The sequence below is a fragment of the Triticum urartu genome, chromosome 5, assembly GCF_003073215.2.
Source record: "Triticum urartu cultivar G1812 chromosome 5, Tu2.1, whole genome shotgun sequence".
NCBI lineage: Eukaryota > Viridiplantae > Streptophyta > Magnoliopsida > Poales > Poaceae > Triticum > Triticum urartu.
In genome coordinates, this window is record NC_053026.1 from 383587384 (window position 1) to 383606198 (window position 18815).

Here is an 18815-nt window from a genome sequence, read left to right on the forward strand (position 1 = left end):
GGAGGGAGAAAAATCTAAAAGATGCTTGGTATAGAATTTGCAATGCTCAAAATAGATCCACTAGGAAGCAATCTACTTCCGTTCTTCTTCGCAATTTTTATGTAGGCATTACTCCTTGGCACCTTTATGTTCTTTATACTATTACTGGAGGGAACTTTTTGGGTAGCCATACTTTTGATTCTTATAATGCTATGTTAGATTTATTTGGCTCACCCCCTCTCTTGGTTAATGGAACTATATTAACTTTGGAGCATGTAATGCAAAGGCTTGAGATTATTGAAAATAAGGTTGCTACCGTAGAGTTAATTGAAAATTTGGATAAAAAGATCCACAGTCGAATCTCTCAATATGGATCTAAAGTAGGAGTTACTTTGAAAGATATTAAAGAAAAGGAACCCATAGTTAATGAGAAAATAAATCACGATTCCGTTAGGATCGATAAACTTGAGAATATTATTACCAACTTGGGAACCGCTTTTTCTTCCGTAAAGAATACTCCAAGTCCTTCCACTAAAGTTGCCAAGCTTATGTACGTTCCTAGAAATAAGGGCGAATCATCTAGTAAGGAAAATGCGGATCTCAAATCTATAAGTATTCATCCCAATCTTTTTGCTATCATTAAGGAACCATTTGTTATGAATGAATTTTTCGATCTTGTGCCTAAAAGTTTGATAATTAATAAAAAGAAATAAATTCCTAAAGATGGTAGATGAGTCATTGAAGAATTGCCTACCAAAGATGGCAATACCTAGATCTATTCTTGCTTGTTATGCCTAGCTAGGGGCGTTAAACGATAGCGCTTGTTGGGAGGCAACCCAATTTTATTTTTATTCCTTGCTTTTTGCTCCTGTTTGTAATAAATAAATTTTCTAGCCTCTGTTTTGGTTGTGTGTTTTGTGTTTAATTAGTGTTTGTGCCAAGTAGAACCATTGGGAAGACTTGGGGAAAGTCTTGTTGAACTTGCTGTAAAAAAACAGAAACTTTAGCGCTCACGAGAACTGCTGTCATTTTTATTTGGAGAGTAATATTTAGTTAATTCTTTTTGAAGATGATTAATAGATAAAGTCCTCACGTCCAGCAATTTATTTTAGAATTTTTGGGGTTCCAGATCTTGCGCTAGCTACAGATTACTACAGACTATTCTGTTTTTGACAGATTCTATTTTTCGTGTGTTGTTTGCTTATTTTGATGAATCTATGGCTAGTAAAATAGTTTATAAACCATAGAGAAGTTGGAATACAGTAGGTATAACACCAATATAAATAAAGAATGAGTTCATTACAGTATCGTGAAGTGATCTTTTGTTTTCTTTCGCTAACGGAGCTCATGAGATTTTCTACTTTAAGTTTTGTGTTGTGAAGTTTTCAAGTTTTGGGTAAAGATTTGATGGATTATGGAACAAGGAGTGGCAAGAGCCTAAGCTTGGGGATGCCCATGGAACCCCCAAGATAATCTAAGGACACCTAAAAGCCAAAGCTTGGGGATGCCCCGGAAGGCATCCCCTCTTTCGTCTACTTCTATCGGTAACTTTACTTGGAGCTATATTTTTATTCACCACATGATATGTGTTTTGCTTGGAGTGTCTTGTATTATTTGAGTCTTTGCTTGTTAGTTTATCACAATCATACTTGCTGTACACACCTTTTGAGAGATCCATGTATGATTTGGAATTTGCTAGAATACTCTATGTGCTTCGCTTATATCTTTTGAGTTATATAATTTTGCTCTAGTGCTTCACTTATATCTTTTAGAGCATGGTGGTGGATTTGTTTTATAGAAACTATTGATATCTCATGCTTCACTTAGATTATTTTGAGAGTCTTAAATAGCATGGTAATTTGCTTAAAATCCTAATATGCTTGGTACAAAAGATTAATAATAAACTTTCTTATGAGTGGGTTGGATACTATGATAAGTTTGATACTTGATAATTGTTTTGAGATATGGAGATGGTGATATTAAAGTCATGCTAGTTGAGTAGTTGTGAATTTGAGAAATACTTTGTGTTGAAGCTTGTGATTCCCGTAGCATGCACGTATAGTGAACCGTTATGTGATGAAGTCAGGGCATGATTTATTTTTTGATTGCCTTCCTTATGAGTGGCGGTCGGGGACGAGCGATGGTCTTTTCCTACCAATCTATCCCCCTAGGAGCATGTGCGTAATATTTTGCTTTGATAACTTGTAGATTTTTGCAATAAGTATATGAGTTCTTTATGACTAATGTTGAGTCCATGGATTATACGCACTCTCACCCTTCCACCTTTGCTAGCCTCTCTAATACCGCGCACATCTCGCCGGTATCATACACCCACCATATACCATCCTCAAAACAACCACCATACCTACCTATTATGGCATTTCCATAGCCATTCCGAGATATATTGCCATGCAACTTTCCACCGTTCCATTTATTATGACACACTCCATCATTGTCATATTGCTTAGCATGATCATGTAGTCGACATCGTATTTGTGGCAAATCCACCATTCATAATTATTTCATACATGTCACTCATAAGTCATTGCATATCCCGGTACACCGCCAGAGGCATTCATATAGAGTCATATTTTGTTCTAAGTATCGAGTTGTAATTGTTGAGTTGTAAGAAAAATAAAAGTGTGATGATCATCATTATTAGAGCATTGTCCCAGTGAGGAAAGGATGATGGAGACTATGATTCCCCCACAAGTCGGGATGAGACTCCGGACGAAAAATAAAAAAAAAGAAAGAAAAGAGGACATAAAAAAGGAAAAGGCTCAAATAAAAAAATGAGAGAAAAAGAGAGAAGGGACAATGTTACTATCCTTTTACCACACTTGTGCTTCAAAGTAGCACCATGATCTTCATAGTAGAGAGTCTCTCATGTTATCACTTTCATATACTAGTGGGAATCTTTCATTATAGAACTTGGCTTGTATATTCTAATGATGGGCTTCCTCAAAATGCCCTAGGTCTTCATGAGCAAGCAAGTTGGATGCACACCCACTTAGTTTCTTTTTGAGCTTTCATATACTTATAGCTCTAGTGCACCCGTTGCATGGCAATCCCTACTCACTCACATTTATATCTATTGATGGGCATCTCCATAGCCCGTTGATACGCCTAGTTGATGTGAGACTATCTTCTCCCTTTTTGTCTTCTCCACAACCACCACTCTATTCCACCTATAGTGCTATGTCCATGGCTCGCGCTCATGTATTGCGTGAAGATTGAAAAAGTTTTGAGAATGTCAAAAGTATGAAACAATTGCTTGGCTTGTCATCGGGATTGTGCATGATTTAAATATTTTGTGTGGTGAAAATAGAGCATAGCCATACTATATGATTTTGTAGGGATAACTTTCTTTGGCCATGCTATTTTGAGAAGACATAATTGCTTTGTTAGTATGCTTGAAGTATTATTATTTTTATGTCAATATGAACTTTTGTCTTGAATCTTTCGGATCTGAATATTCATACCACAATTAAGAAGAATTACATCAAAATTATGCCAAGTAGCACTCCGCATCAAAAATTCTATTTTTATCATTTACCTACTCGAGGACGAGCAGGAATTAAGCTTGGGGATGCTTGATACATCTCCAACGTATCTATAATTTTTGATTGCTCCATGCTATATTATCTACTGTTTTGAACATTATTGGGCTTTATTATCCATTTTTATATTATTTTTGGGACTAACCTATTAACCGGAGGCCCAACCCAGAATTGCTGTTTTTTTGCTTATTTTAGGGTTTCGAAGAAAAGGAATATCAAACGGAGCCCAAACGGAATGAAACCTTCGGGAACGTGATTTTTAGGAAGATTATGATCCGGGAGACTTGGACCCTACGTCAAGAAAAGAAACAGGAGGCCACGAGGTAGGGGGCGCGCCTACCCCCACCAGGCGCGCCCTCCACCCTCGTGGGCCCCCTGTTGCTCCACCGACGTACTCCTTCCTCCTATATATACCTACGTCCCCCCAAACGATTAGATACGGAGCCAAAACCCTAATTCCACCGCAGTAACTTTCTGTATCCATGAGATCCCATCTTGGGGCCTGTTCCGGAGCTCCGTCGGAGGGGGCATCGATCACGGAGGGCTTCTACATCAACACCATAGCCCCTCCGATGAAGTGTGAGTAGTTCACCTCAGACCTACGGGTCCATAGTTCGTAGCTAGATGGCTTCTTCTCTCTTTTTGGATCTCAATACAATGTTCTCCCCCTCTCTTGTGGAGATCTATTCGATGTAATCTTCTTTTTGCGATCTGTTAATTGAGACCGGTGAATTGTGGGTTTGTGATCAAGTCTATCTATGAATAATATTTGAATCTTCTCTGAATTCTTTTATGTATGATTGGTTATCTTTGCAAGTCTCTTCGAATTATCAGTTTGGTTTGGCCTACTAGATTGATCTTTCTTGCAATGGGAGAAGTGTTGAGCTTTGGGTTCAATCTTGCGGTGTCCTTTCCCAGTGACAGTAGGGGCAGCAAGGCACGTATTGTATTGTTGCCATCGAGGATAACAAGATGGGGTTTTCTTCATATTGCATGAGTCTATCCCTCTACATCATGTCATCTTGCTTAAGGCGTTACTCTATTTTTAACTTAATACTCTAGATGCATGTTGGATAGCGGTCGATGAGTGGAGTAATAGTAGTAGATGCAGGCAGGAGTCGGTCTACTTGTCTCGGACGTGATGCCTATATACATGATCATACCTAGATATTCTCATAACTCTGCTCAATTCTGTCAATTGCTCAATAGTAATTTGTTCACCCACCGTAGAATACTTATGCTCTCGAGAGAAGCCACTAGTGAAACCTATGGCCCCCGGGTCAATCTTTATCGTATTGATCTCCTACTACTTAGTTATTTCCTTTGATATTTACTTTGCCTTTATTTTACTTTGCATCTTTTGTCATAAAAATACCAAAAATATTATCTTATCATATCTATCAGATCTCACTCTCGTAAGTGGCCTTATAGGGATTGACAACCCCTATTTGCGTTGGTTGTGAGGATTTATTTGTTTTGTGCAGGTAAGAGGGACTCGCGCGTAGCCTCCTACTGGATTGATACCTTGGTTCTCAAAAACTGAGGGAAATACTTATGCTACTTTGCTGCATCATCCCTTCCTCTTCGGGGAAAACCAACGCAGTGCTCAAGAGGTAGCAATGCATTGCTCTGTTTAACTATATGACCTCTATTGTTGAATCATGCACAATATGTGTTCAATGGGGCGGACGTCTCTATGTACAGTATGGATTGTCTGGTTCAAAGTTCCTTCAGGCAATGTCATTATATTTAGTGTTTGATTGTAAGCATGTTGAATTAACAATCAATGGAAATCTTAAACTATTTTGATATGCTTTATTCCATATACTATTTTGGTATAATATTTTGCTAAGTCTTCGTAATGAAGATATTATTGATAGTCTGCTAATTCTTGTTTCACCTCAACATGCATGTACTTCTTGCAGGGTCACAATAGGAGATTCTTCTCTTCACCATCGAGGTTAGCAACATCTTTATATGGCTTATTCTATATTATCGTGCAATTTTCAAATAACATTGCAATATTTACGATCTCGTGCATGCAATTACATATGACATGGGTACAGATCCACGCTTTGACCCTTTTGTGTATGGGCCATGTGGCAATGAGGTATTCTTGAAATAGGGCCAAGTGAAGAGACTAAATAAGATTGTTGGGATAAACACACGGGAGATCTCAAACTCTTTGTTTGTGCATTATCCAAGACAACAATGAATTTCGAGATGGTAAGAAATATAGATTTTCCCCATTCACATTGTATTTGTAGACCATAATATCCGAATATTCCTGTTTTAGTAGTTTTTAAAGCAGTCCACTGAGGATTAGCTCTCAAACTACATGATTCCTGGTGAGGCGAGAAAAATTAAAGTATCCCACCAAGATTACCATGACAAAGAATTGTATGTCTTCCTCAAGATGGTGAAGGATGGGCAGGTAGTCATCACAAGGGGTTGGACTAAGGTTGTTAAATCCTTCCACATGAATAAAGGCACAATATGGGTCTTTCGCTTCTTCAACAACGAGAACAACCCAAATATCTTTCACTTCGCTCTTCATCATCTCTAAAGTTATTGTTGCTAAGTGTTTAATGCCAAAATGGTGCTAGTTGTTGTATTTTGATCATTTCACTTAGTTTGATGCTCGTAATTCTTGAACATATGTTGTATGTGTGTTGATATATGTGAAATACGTTCAGTTTCTTGCCTTCAAGTTGACATGTATTTTCTGGTGTATTAGCTATTGCAGTAACTAAATCATATAGAATCTAATAGCCTACTGTTGGACATAAATTGCACACGGTTCTTGATGAAAAGTTGCCAGCCCCGAACTCTAATGACGCACATGTTTCGTTTAAACAGCTTGACTGCGATAGACAAGTTCATCGTACACATTTGTACAAAGATAATCATGTGCTAGTGGCATCCACATTACACACAGTTAGTCATGAAAAACTGTTTTCAAACTACAATAACATCGTACACAATTGATACTTGATAATTGTCTGCGATGCATCATCTTTCACAAACTATTTTATCTTATGCAGCGTGTGCCAATCTCACAAGAATCACACATGAGTACACTTTGCGGCCATTTGGAAACCACCACGCATCACATACATTTTCTCTTTGGTCAATGATGGACCCCCCCCCCTCCTATTCCGAACCCACTCAAGCACATGGTTCTGGAAACTATGTGCGCTTGGGTCCGAACCATGTGAATATCCTTAAACTGTAATAGTGATATGCAGGCACAACGGTGGTGGTCACATGTCATGCCTTGGGTGCTCGCTGGCAACTCAAATGGAGTTTCATCTATTGTGAGGGGAACGGCCATAGCAAGAGGGTGTTCGTGATGCTAGTAGCACCGTATGACATTGATGAATAAGGGGTCCACCAGTGGTTCTTCGCTGGCATCTAGCACTTTAGTGTCTCCAACAGTATGGTGAATGTTGCAATATGACTCGTGCCGGTGTGGAATGGTAGTGGTCGGTTCCACACCGAGACATGGACAGACCCCTAAAGCCAGTGGCAATGGTCTAAGGTGGAAAGATGTCCCACCAATCTATTTGTACCCTTTTGTTTTGACATGGAATGCCAGCGGATGCGACTATCGAACAATTTGTCATCGGTGTGTTGATTAGAACACGCTTCAAGTTCGGGTGAAAACTCTTATCTTGACCTTTATAGGTCGGGCTCAGCCGTGACGAATTTGCGTTGTTACCTTGTTGAAGAGGTGTCTACTTGCTATTGTGTCGATATTCATTGCTAGTCTCTACAACTAGGATGAAAATCTTTGTCTAGACTGTGATAATGATAGTGCCAGGACGTTTATATCTTCTTGAAAGTGTTGGTTGCGGAAGAAGTAGATTTAGTTACATTTGTTAATTTCATACTCCCTTCATTTCATAATGTAATGCACCCGTGTTTTTGATATTTAAGTTTAATCAATAAATTTAACCAACATGGACGACTGCGACGGAAGCAAGGGAGTATCTTATAATGGTTCGCCGCGATTGACTTTATTTTGTATATTATTTAATAATTAATATAAGTGGCAATGTGCATCACAATAATACAAAAGTCAGGATTCTAACCATCTGTACAAATTCAAAAGAATAAGAAAACCACTTGTTCCCTCCATCAATCGTTGACGACAGGGCAGATTTCTCCTTGGGACACCATTTTCTTTGGACATCACAAACTAAGCCCTTTTGTTTCAGGACTTTGAAACAATCCCATCACTATACACATGAACATCGGGCGCAACGAAAAGTTACTCCCATCAATCCATATTAATTGTCGCTGGTCTAGTATAAAGTTGTACTAGACCAGCCACGATTAATACTAAAATTCTGTACAAGTTTCGCCATCTTCTTCCTCTTCTTCTTCGGGTAAAAATTCCAAGACTGAATCTCAAAACGTCCTCATATCTTCATGTTGGCGTACATGATGAGCTGGAGCTCCTTGACGCAGTCCTGCATGGCCGGCCGGCCGGCGCTCTCGAAGCACACGCAGCGCGCGGCGAGGCCCGCGAACATGGACACCGACTCCAGCGTGTACGACCCCTTGCCCATGTCCCTGTCCACCACCTTGCGCAGCTTCTTCCGGTCGCCCACCATCTGGTGTATCTGCAGAGCACGAGCCGGACAGTCAGAATCAGCCGAGGGCCGGCAGCGCCGGGGACGCCGGCGAGCGCCGGACGATGCAGGTGGGGCAGCCGGCAGAGAGGGAGAGAGAGAGAGTACCTTGACGATGAGGTTCTGGTCTTGAGGCCCCTGGCTGAGATCAATGGCGCGGCGGCCGGTGAGCAGCTCCAGGAGGACGACGCCGAACGCGTACACGTCGCTCTGCAGCGTCAGCTTCCCCGTCTGCACGCGAGATGGAAGAATCCCCATTAGTGTCTCCAGGAACCCGACCAGCACGGCGAGTTCTGCAAAAATGGTGGGCATTACCAGCGCGTACTCGGGGTCGAAGTAGCCGAAGGTGCCGAGCACCCTGGTGGTGGCGTACAGGTCCAGGTCCTGCGGCATGAGCTTGGCGAGCCCGAAGTCGGAGATCTTGGCCTCGAAGTGGTCGGAGAGGAGGATGTTGCTGGACTTGAAGTCCCGGTGGACGACGGGGACGCCGACGGCGGTGGTGGAGTGCAGGTACGCGAGCCCCCTGGCGGCGCCCAGCGCGATCCGCAGCCGCTGCCCCCACCCCATCCGCACCTCGCCGCGGATGCCGTTGAGCACGTCCTGCAGGTTGCCCTTGGGCATGAACTCGTAGACCACGAACCGGTGCTTCCCGTCGGCGCAGTAGCCGATCAGCGTCACCAGGTTGGGGTGGTCCAGCCGGCTCAGGATGTCGATCTCCACCCGGAACTCCCTCTCGCCGTCCGCCTGCTTCGCCGTCGGCAGGTCCATCTTCTTGATGGCCACGATCTTCATCCATTCACAGCAGCAAGAACGCATTAGTTGGACCGAAACCAGGCATACCGAGGTAGGTGGTGACAGATTTACAAACTGGGAGGGAGAATGAAACATCGCATTCGGTGCTACTAATGACATATCATTGGAATTTATTGGTGTTTGATCGTATTTGACTGGTGGTTGGCAGATGCTTTTCTTGACATGGATGCCGAGAGCAAATGTCACACCACTCTGATCTTGGCTGTCTGCCGGACGTGATTATCACGTTCAGGTCAGGGGTGTGTGTGTCCTACAGCACTTAATCAATGGGACAAATGCGTCGAACCAAAGAGGAAGTTCTCTTCCCAACAGAATCATTGGTGCTAACACTAATGTAATCTGAAGAACACACATAAAAAGCTAAATGACAAAAACACCACAATCTTCTGAAATTGAGGGACGTATCTGCTTTCAAAGTGTTCAGACTCTGCCCATACTCAGTAATCTGAAAACTGTACCAAGAGACAAAACAACAACATCATCTGAAGTTGAACTTACCTGCCCGTCTTTGAGCACGCCCCTGTAAACCCGGCCGAAGCCGCCCTTGCCGATGAGGTTCTTGTCGCTGAACATGCCGGTGGCCTCCTCCATCTCCTTGAGGGTGAACACCATGGAGCAGTTGCGCTTCCTCGGCGCCGGCAGCGGCAGAGGCTCCTTCACCTGCCACAGCTCGGCCGTCTTGTACACCCCTGCAGAAGCAGAAATCAGATGAGATGATCAAATTCCTCATGCCAAGCCTTAGATGCTGCACTGAAGAAACATATGATCATATACAGTGACAAATGACTCTGCCGACAACAACAAAGTGTGAAGGAAACAGAGGGCTGCACTCACAAGGATTCAACTGGTCAAGCGATTTGCTTCTCCTCCTCTTGTTCCACGTCGAGACTATGTTGTTGAACATCTTGAGATTACTGTCCAAGGCTTTCTGCGGTCTGCGCGTTCGTCGTTGTCGTCACAACTTTTTTGCTTGTAACCAGAAGTATCCAATTCCAATATACCTTTCCTTGATCAAAGGTTCAAAGATATTCCTTGCTCCAGTCAGCCCAAGGCACACAGTCTCCCCTGCACCTCCTTTGTAACAAAAGGCGCATGTGCCGGAAGAATGGCTGCCACTGCAAGTATCAGAAATTCAGAACCATGGCAGAGAAATCAATCCCAGCGCCACCTAAAAGCAAAGCACACGATGAACAGGACAAAGCAGAACACACGAGACAAGGCTGCACCTGAACCGATCGTGAGACCTGAATGCACGGCGCGGCGAGGCTTCACCGGACGGAGATGAAGAGGACAGGAGGAGGAGAGGACGAGACAAAGGGGTGCGTGCAGTGCAGTACAGGCGTGTGCGAAGGATTCAGAGATAAGAACCTAGGGAGATAAGATGGTTGATCTCTTGGGAGCTACGTAGCTAGGAGGAGACGCGCCACCTAGAGGCTCCTACTAGCGTTGGCAAAGAAGTAAAGGAATGGGCAGCAAGCATGCTTGGAGTAGCAAAGCGTGTGGAGGAGGAGGGTGCTTATGTGCCAAGAAATGCCCGGATCCAAACGGACGATGGGCCAGTGATCACTGGCCGATCAGCAGTGTGAGATTGCGATCAGCTTTGCCGGCGAAGGCGGAAGCCGGGGAGGGAGCGAGAGCTGGGTGTCAGTTGTTCCTTGCAGTTTGGTGGATTGGAAGGAGGGCTCATTGGTTAAATGGTTGGTGCATTGCAAAGGGGAAATGGTTGAGCGGAACTTGGAGGGATGGTGAGTGATTGGGACGTCGGGGAGGAAGAAACGGAGGGCCTGATGGCGACCATGGACTGAGGAGCGGTGGTAGAGGTGGCGGTGGTTGCGATGTAGCCGTTGCCAAAGAAGCTTTTCTCCCTTCTGAACCCGCAGAAATCTTCATTTGCGTGTGTGTGTGCATAATATTCTGCATGATCTCATGACTCATGTAAGCTTGCAACCCAACTGGTTGTTATGCGCTTTTGAGTTTCGGTTAAAGGGGAGGGGGGATTAATCCTGGGCTTGATTTGGACGCGGTGAAACGACGGGTGGAGAGGGAGAAGAAAGTGTGCTGCTTAAGCATTTTTCATGCGCGGTTTCGCCGATGGCAACGTGCCGTGGGGCGTTATAGGTGGGAGGTTGGTGGTCGCCCGCCGAGGCTTCAGCGACAAATCACCAAACTTGCCACTGATCAGAAAACTGCCGACGGGAAAACCAGAGGATTAGGGCTAGTCAAGGTGAAACAAGTGCGGTTTGGTTGTGATGTTTACATGGAAGTGCATAGGGCCGGAGCAGCCTAGTTAGTGGCTCTGACGTACTGGTCGGTTGATAAGGTTAGGTTTGGATCTACCGATCTAGCGAGACGAGTTCGAGCAACCATATATTATATTTTAGGCTTTTAGCCACTTATCTCAAATCCGGCCTAGCCTGATGTGCAGAGTTTATTTTTGAACACAGTACAATCGAAGTCGTTCACATACACGAGCATATAATCACATTTATGAACACACGTACGTATATCCTATTCCTATGAACACCTCCGAGAGGCCGAGCCGGCATGTCATCTTGAGATTTTACGAAGTCAGCACACGCACCTCGCAGTCGACGGAAACATCTCCTCCCGCAGAACACCGAAAGTCTAAAATAAATCCAGAAATAATGTGAGTCCTGATGGGCTTTGGATACCACTATCCTCCTAGTCATTCAACTACAGGTTAGTTTGCCTAATGTGCAGAGCTAGGTACTTGTGAAGGCTACATAGAAGAAACTATGTATCATTTTAGGTTTCTTTGTGGAGCTAATTATTTTTTTAATTAAAGAAATATAAAGAGCTGAGTCCAGTTTTTATTAGATAAGGAGGTTGAACCCTGGCCTCTGCATTGAAGGATCCACACAACTATTTTTTATTAAATAATTCAACAAAGTCTTACAAATACAATATAAAACGTTGATCCATTGAAGCCATTTTATAAGTGCCGCCACACCTATAAGCTTGATGATGACGGTGACCATGATTATGGTCGCATGTCCTGACTTTACACCTAGACACGTCATCTAAAATCGAAGCACCGATCCAGCAGACCCTTAGCGCGCATCGCATGCGCTCGCTCTAGAAGTCGTCACCGCCATCTTCCATGAACCCATCTTCAGGACAGGAATAGTGCATAGACCTAGGCAGGCCTGTCGTTGATGCCATCACAATGCCAGACAGCGCCATCGTCCTGCGCGCATCCATCAACATGAGTCCATCGCTGAGACCCCGCTGCACCACGTCGCTGGGAATCGCCGTCTTCGACTCGGAAGAAACCACGCCATTCCACCTCAGTACACCTACAGCCAACATTTGCTCCAAAAAACAATGCCCCGGGAGGGAGAACGACCCCGCACTCTGCCATCGTCCGATCCGAAAGACCCGGATTTAGGGTTTCCCCAAACCAGCCCAGGTGGGAAATCAAGAGCTGCAGCAATGATGCCTTCCTCAAGGTAATAGCGCAAATACGCCGCCACCGTCCGCCATGGCCAAAGTCGGCGCAGTTTTCACCGGCAGCCACACCTCCCGAACCCGCAGTCAGCTAGATCGCCACCAACTGTGAGGTCAGTGTCGCCGCCATCATCCGGAGCCACCACCCTGACTTTCGATCTATATACACCATAGGGTTGCGATTCTCCCCCATCTAGCGTCGTCGACGCCGGAGAAAGCTCCGGCCGCCACGCGCCTCCTGCGACAAACCGGGTTGGGTATTCCATGATCTCGCGCACCCAGGCACCATCACAAGGAGCCGCCACCCGGCAGAAGGGATGTCGTCACGGCGGTGTCAGAGCCGCTGCTCTAGGGTCCTCTCCAATGTTGTTTTTCCTTTTCCTTTCCTCCAATTTGCAATTTTCTATGAATAATTCTACAAACTAACTGAAGGACGCAACTGATAGATGAGAAGACTTGTGCAAGAGTTTATCACATGTCGCAACATCTTGCCCAATAGATTTTCCATGTAATCATCATGTGTTTCGTCATGTTTATTTGGATTATTTGTTCACCTAGACCATGTGTTGCGTCTGAATTTGAATTTGAATTTTTTTAGATAATGAGTTTGAAGTGTTTGCGTCATAAATATCAAGGTTTGAATTAACATGTTATGGGGGTTTATGTTTGTCAAAAGAAGTGAGAAATAGCAAAGTAAAACTTTCGGACACCTCCCAAAGCAAGGATCCTTTGGCAATTACATTTTGGTACGTTTTTTTATAATGGATTAGTGTTGACATTAGGATTATTATTATTTTTTGCTTTTGTGTTCATGAACCAAAACTGGATCTCACTCATTCTTCGAGGAACAAAAGATATTGTTATTTACCAAATGATTTGCAATTTGTAGTTATCTTTTTATAGGGCCGCCTATTACTATGTTGCTCTGGATTTTGTTTAAAATCAATGCATCTGAGTTTTCAGGTAACATGTTACAAGTTGCACACCTTTTGACGATGATGTGAATTTTAAGCCTCTTTCTTTCGTAGGATTCTAAAAATACAGTAAAGTAAAAAACGCATAAATCAAGTGGCGTGTCCAGTTGATCCAATAGATCAGAACAATACATCAATTTGGATAAAGGTGCTTGACAACACAAAATAAACACCGTGATTCTACCAAGAGATTTGAAAGTTTCTTTCAAAATAGAGTGGAGATAACTCATAAGGAACTTTTCAAAGGATTACAATTATGCAAATCAAATGACCGACCTAGGATAAATGACCTGGGTTTCAATTTTGAATCAAGGAGTTCCCATGGTTGAGTTTTTTTAGATCCGAGACAAGTGAGAATTAGGAAAAAAACTGAACAGAAAAGAGAAAGGTCAAATTCATCCTATTGAAACTAGGCTTGATCTCTGAGTGTGAATAACCCTAAGTTGATCGGTAGTAGCTGAAGTAGAAACTTCGAAGGTACTGGAGCTTAGAGAAACTCACACAAAAATTAGCCGCAGAGTGGATCTGGATAACTTTGGCTTAGGATCTGTTCTTGGAGTTTGAACCAAAGTATTTTCTTGTGCCCCTCTTAATAGTACAGTTGTTCTATACTCAATGTGAATCTTCGATTCACCAAAAGCCTAGGAAAATACATACTAAAAGCTTGAGTAATACAACCACTAGAATATTTGTTTATGGGGGCACCAATGATCTTCCACTTATAACCAAACCTGATACACCCTAACATCACATGCTAAACCTAAAATAAACTCAATGAAGTTTTAGTCATCTCAATGGTTTTATCATAAATCATCAAAAGAGACAAGGAATGAATATACACTTCACCATCCAATTCCTGAAATTTGAGCAGAGGAAACTTTAGTCCCAACTTTCACCACGATTCAAGGCCATTGACTGTTGCACCCCTTTCCATCCCACCGCCCCCCCCCCCTCTCTCTGACTGGCCGCAGCACTAACACCTTCATATCCCACTACCGAGTCGAGCCTCGAGCCACCGATGAGTAGCAAACAAATAGTCCATGCTATGCCCCCACCCTCCCTCAGAGGAATTGGTGTCGACCACCTTAGTCGCTTCTAGGCTCCTCCATTTCCGTGGTGCCCATCTCCGCATCCTAACCCGAGGCGCAACAAGCTTACGTGTCACGATCAGGAGCTTCAGTTAAGGCGAAGATTGACACTCGCGACCTCGAACCTCGACCCACGCCCGAACCTCCGGGGGCGTGCGATGCCCACTCCCACCTACAATCTATTCAACATAGCATCCACAGATTAATGTTTTATTTTCCTTCTCCTTTCCTCCAATTTGTGAATTTCTATGAATAATTCTACAACTAAGGAGTGATGCAACATGTAGATGAGGAGACTTGTGTGAAGAGTTTATGGCATGTTGCAATGTCTTGAGCAATATAATTTCCATGTATGGTCATGTGTTTCATCATGTTTATTTGGAATATTTTCTTCATTTGGACCACATGTTGTGTCTGAATTTGTTTTTTTATATATTGAGTTTGAAAGGTTTGCATCATAAATATCAAGGTTTTAACTTTACGGAAAGGTAGTTGTAATGGGGTTTGTGTTTGCCAAAGGATAAGAAATAGCAAAGGAAAACTTTTGGGGAATTAAGTGTTGGGATGGGTTTTATGACACCGTCCCAAATCCAGGATTTTTTGGCAATTAAATTTTTTAGTGGGTTTTTGGGAATGGATTAGTGTTGCCATTAGGATCAAATTTCTTTTGTTTTTTTAATTCATGAACTAAAATTGGATCTCGCTCAATCTTGGAGGAATAAAAATATATTGATTTCATAGTTATCCTTTAAAATAATAGTGTTGCCTATTAGTGTGTTGATCCGAATTTTGTTTAAAATCAATTATATTTAAATTTTAAATCATCTCATCAACTTTCAATCATCTGCACTTTCAGGTAACATGTTTACAAGTCGCACACCCTTAAAGATGTAAATCTTTTCTTTCTTTCTTTTTGACGATGATGTGAATTTTAAGCCTCTTTTTTCGGAGGATTCTAAAATTACAAGAAAGAAAGAAAGAAACGCATGATTCAAGTGGCGTGTCCACTTGATCATATAGATTCAAACACTACATGAATTTGGATCAAAAGATGTTTGACAACACAAAAGAAACAACGGGATTCTACAAGAGGTTTGAAATTTTTCCTTTAAAGTAGAGTGGAGATTAATCCTAAGAAAAAAATCAAAGGATTTCAATCATGCAAATCAAATGACCAACGTAGGAAAAATGACCAAGGATTCCAATCCTAAAGAAAACCCTTTGAATTGGCAGAAAACTGAAAAGAAAAGAGAAAGATCCAAGGTCAAATCCCTCCGGGCTCCACCAGCTCGGTTGGCACATCTGACACCACATACACGTTTCGCTTTTCCCGACTAACCCCAACCAACCCGCACCCTCGGATCCCAATCGGACGGCCCTACAACCACCCCTGACCACCCAAAGAGCGGCGGAACTCACCGGCGGCCGACTCCCCCTTCTCCTCCCTGCAAACCGCTGTTCGGAAAAGCGTATCCCCCTTCCACCTTTTCCTCCCAGGCGACGCGAATGGAGAAGGGCTCCGGCGCCGCCGCAGGAAGCAGCGCGCGGCCGCCGCCGATGCCGCAGTTCGACGAGTTCCCGTTCGAGGGGAAGAAGCCCGTCAAGAACCCCTTCGTCCCCATCGGTACGCCCCGCGCGCGTCCCTCGCTATGTTATACAGGATCGTGGATCGATCGATCGCCTCGTCGTAGGTTCGGCCGGGTCTTATGTTTGGCCGGGTCACTTTGTGAGTTCGGAATTACGTGCCAGATTTCGAGCTCCTGTTTTACGATGTTAGGACAGCGATTGTTGGGATCTTTGGGCGTGGATGGATAGTGACGAATCTATGGCTGGTGTTACCAAAGATCGTGCGTGCTATTTTAGTGGTACTGGGGTCAAGAATAATCTAGTTTGGGGTTCATAAAATATTAGCTGTGAAGAGTTAAATGGTGTCATGTCGTGTAAGACTGAATGATGACTGTCTTGCCAAACTGCGCTGGTAATATACAGTACTTCTGTAAATCATGATATCTAGTCAGCTTTTTGTTAGTAACTGTGAACTGCCCTGTGAAACTGTGAAGAGATGGTGAAAATAGAAACTAGTTGGGATGGTACTCTCAACATCCTGCTTCAGTAGCCATCTGTCGAAACCTTTATTTTCGTGACCCGTTGGAGCTTTAGATTTCATTAGCATGAGGGCAATATCCCGTGATGTTTAAGAGTTTGACTTGAATTCGCGGGCAACTATCACATTTCCCATTCCATGGGCAACATACACACTTCAGATTTATGGTGGATTAGATATAGACTGGAGTATTAGAGTAACTTTGGTATCGGTGTAGCAGATTTTAACTTAAAAATAACAATTAGTTCTTGGCGGCTGTCTATGAATCACCGACTGATAATGGGAGCGTTGTAAATGTATAGAGTAGGATAATCATAGTTTGTCATTCTAGATGTGCATTGTGTGTATCAGCTGCTTTGTGTTGTACTGTATATATTTTTTAGAACACGACACTTATATAGATTAAGTCACAGCATTACAATCGTTTTTGGTCAGCTCCAACACGCAGGGAGGAACTGAACCAACCAACACACCAGAACTGCATTCTCTAGTACAGAACTTTGCGGTCGAATGTGCTAGCATATTGCTGTGCACAGCTCATGGGTAGTTTACCCTTATCTCAGTGAGGTAGTAGTCTAGATATGCTGAGCCCAGTGAGGTAGTTCACTTCGGATGTGCGTCAAGAATGCTGAGAAATCAGCACAGCACATGTCCAAGAGACTCATGACGTTGATTTTTGGATGGTTCATATGTTTGTGATCTTATAAAATTGGCTTCTCAAGTTCCTCTTTTTTGTGAGCCAGGGGAGAAGCAACTTGGCTTCAACATTTAATGATCTTAATATGTGTAGCTGTGGAAGTATATCGTCACTTACTACTGTTGCTAGGGTGTATCAGAAGAGAGGCAATGGTGTGACCATTGAACTATTTGGTGGAAATGAAATGAGATAGGTGGGATAGTCAAGGAAAATCAGGCTCACTGTCCAAAGATACACTATGTGAACTTCAGTCAATGTAGGACAGATGTAGTTGATATGCTGTGCTTATGGAATAAAGAATAGATGTTTAAGGGGTATTATGCATTAGAAAGGAGGATGTGCATTACCCTGTGAATCACACTCCTCTTAAGCATCATATCCTTCATTCACTTTGAAGTTGAGATGCCCTTATAAATTTAACAAAGCCTAACTGCCTGACAGTCTTAAGGATTATTTTGGCTTATATATGAAGCTTGAAGCTTCTTCAAGGGGTTGTTAATTATAGAATAATAATTATATGTCAGCTATGTGTAACTGTATTGTTGTAAATGATTAGTAGCAAGTCCTAATAGCTTCCAGAACACTTTTGACCTTCTCATATCTTGCTTTGCTCAAATCTAATTCAAAATTTCGAAATCTTATGTGAAGCTGCATATTCTGGATCCTGCAATCATGTTTATTGTTTGTATGTACATGCTGAGTATAACATTGATTTTCTGGATTGAACATTAAGTATAACATTGCTTTATGTTTGCCCTTTGATGTGTGCTACTTATGCCAAAGCAAATGGAAACTTGGGTTGGGATAAGACTACTAGGGGTGCTAATTCATCTATGTACCTTGTTTTGTTCTTCAGTGTGTAACCTACCTTCTATTTCAGGTGCATTGGTCACTGCGGGCGTCCTGACAGCTGGCCTGGTCAGCTTCCGGTACGGGAATTCTCGGCTGGGTCAGAAGCTGATGAGGGCCCGTGTGGTTGCTCAAGGCGTTACGGTTGCTCTGATGGTCGGCAGCGCATACTACTATGGTGACCAAATCAAGCTGTTCAAGAAAGGGTCTAGCCCATGAACTTGACTGGATAGTGGTTGTGGTGTACGGAATGGCATATCTTATGTACTGAAGTTTCACCTGGGGCTCTGCTGTTCGATTGCCTCCTGGTCCTGGGGATTAACTATTGTCATTCACGCTTGGCTAACTAGAAGTAATTTTGGCGCAATCTCCAGGCTTAAGAATAAATCCTTTTATTTGTTGACTCCGCCCCAGTTGTGTGTTACTTATTGTGTTCTGCAGTCAAGCGTTTTTCTCTTGTTCCTCAGGGGACATCTGATAAAACTGGAATGATATAAGATTAGCATGTCCCCTATGCAAGGATGACACGCACAAATATTTTCCTCGTGCACCGGAGCTGAACACAATGGGGTGACATGGCATGTTCTTTCTGTTCATCATGGTGAGCTGAACACCGGTGCTTGTCACTTGGACTATCTGGAACGAG

At 43.1% G+C, this 18815-nt stretch overlaps 3 protein-coding genes and 1 pseudogene across 4 annotated transcripts; 3 read left to right on the forward strand and 1 right to left on the reverse strand.

Moving 5' to 3' along the window:
• Positions 1-7624: 7624 nt before the first annotated feature.
• On the reverse strand, positions 7625-10728 carry LOC125509179 (probable serine/threonine-protein kinase PBL28). Of its 2 annotated transcripts, none has more exons than XM_048674091.1 (6): positions 10234-10728; positions 9824-10104; positions 9488-9678; positions 8492-8962; positions 8285-8407; positions 7625-8167 (listed from the first exon to the last, which is right to left on the reverse strand). In XM_048674091.1, exons 2-6 carry the CDS (start codon positions 9891-9893, stop codon positions 7964-7966), a joined length of 1059 nt encoding a protein of 352 aa, XP_048530048.1. In that variant the 5' UTR covers positions 9894-10104; positions 10234-10728; the 3' UTR covers positions 7625-7963. The 2 variants fall into 2 exon arrangements, with proteins under 2 accessions (XP_048530048.1, XP_048530047.1); XM_048674090.1 differs by having other exon boundaries at positions 10216-10726.
• A 5147-nt stretch (positions 10729-15875) lies between these two features.
• On the forward strand, positions 15876-18575 carry LOC125509181 (RING-H2 finger protein ATL48-like). Its single transcript, XM_048674094.1, has 2 exons — positions 15876-16143; positions 18201-18575. The coding sequence occupies exons 1-2, from the start codon at positions 16026-16028 to the stop codon at positions 18386-18388; spliced, it is 306 nt and encodes a 101-aa protein (XP_048530051.1). The 5' UTR covers positions 15876-16025; the 3' UTR covers positions 18389-18575.
• LOC125509183 lies at positions 16156-18194 on the forward strand. Its single transcript, XM_048674095.1, has 2 exons — positions 16156-16420; positions 16737-18194. The coding sequence occupies exons 1-2, from the start codon at positions 16327-16329 to the stop codon at positions 16838-16840; spliced, it is 198 nt and encodes a 65-aa protein (XP_048530052.1). The 5' UTR covers positions 16156-16326; the 3' UTR covers positions 16841-18194.
• A 52-nt stretch (positions 18576-18627) lies between the features above and the next one.
• LOC125511710 lies at positions 18628-18710 on the forward strand (annotated as a pseudogene).
• Positions 18711-18815: the final 105 nt, after the last annotated feature.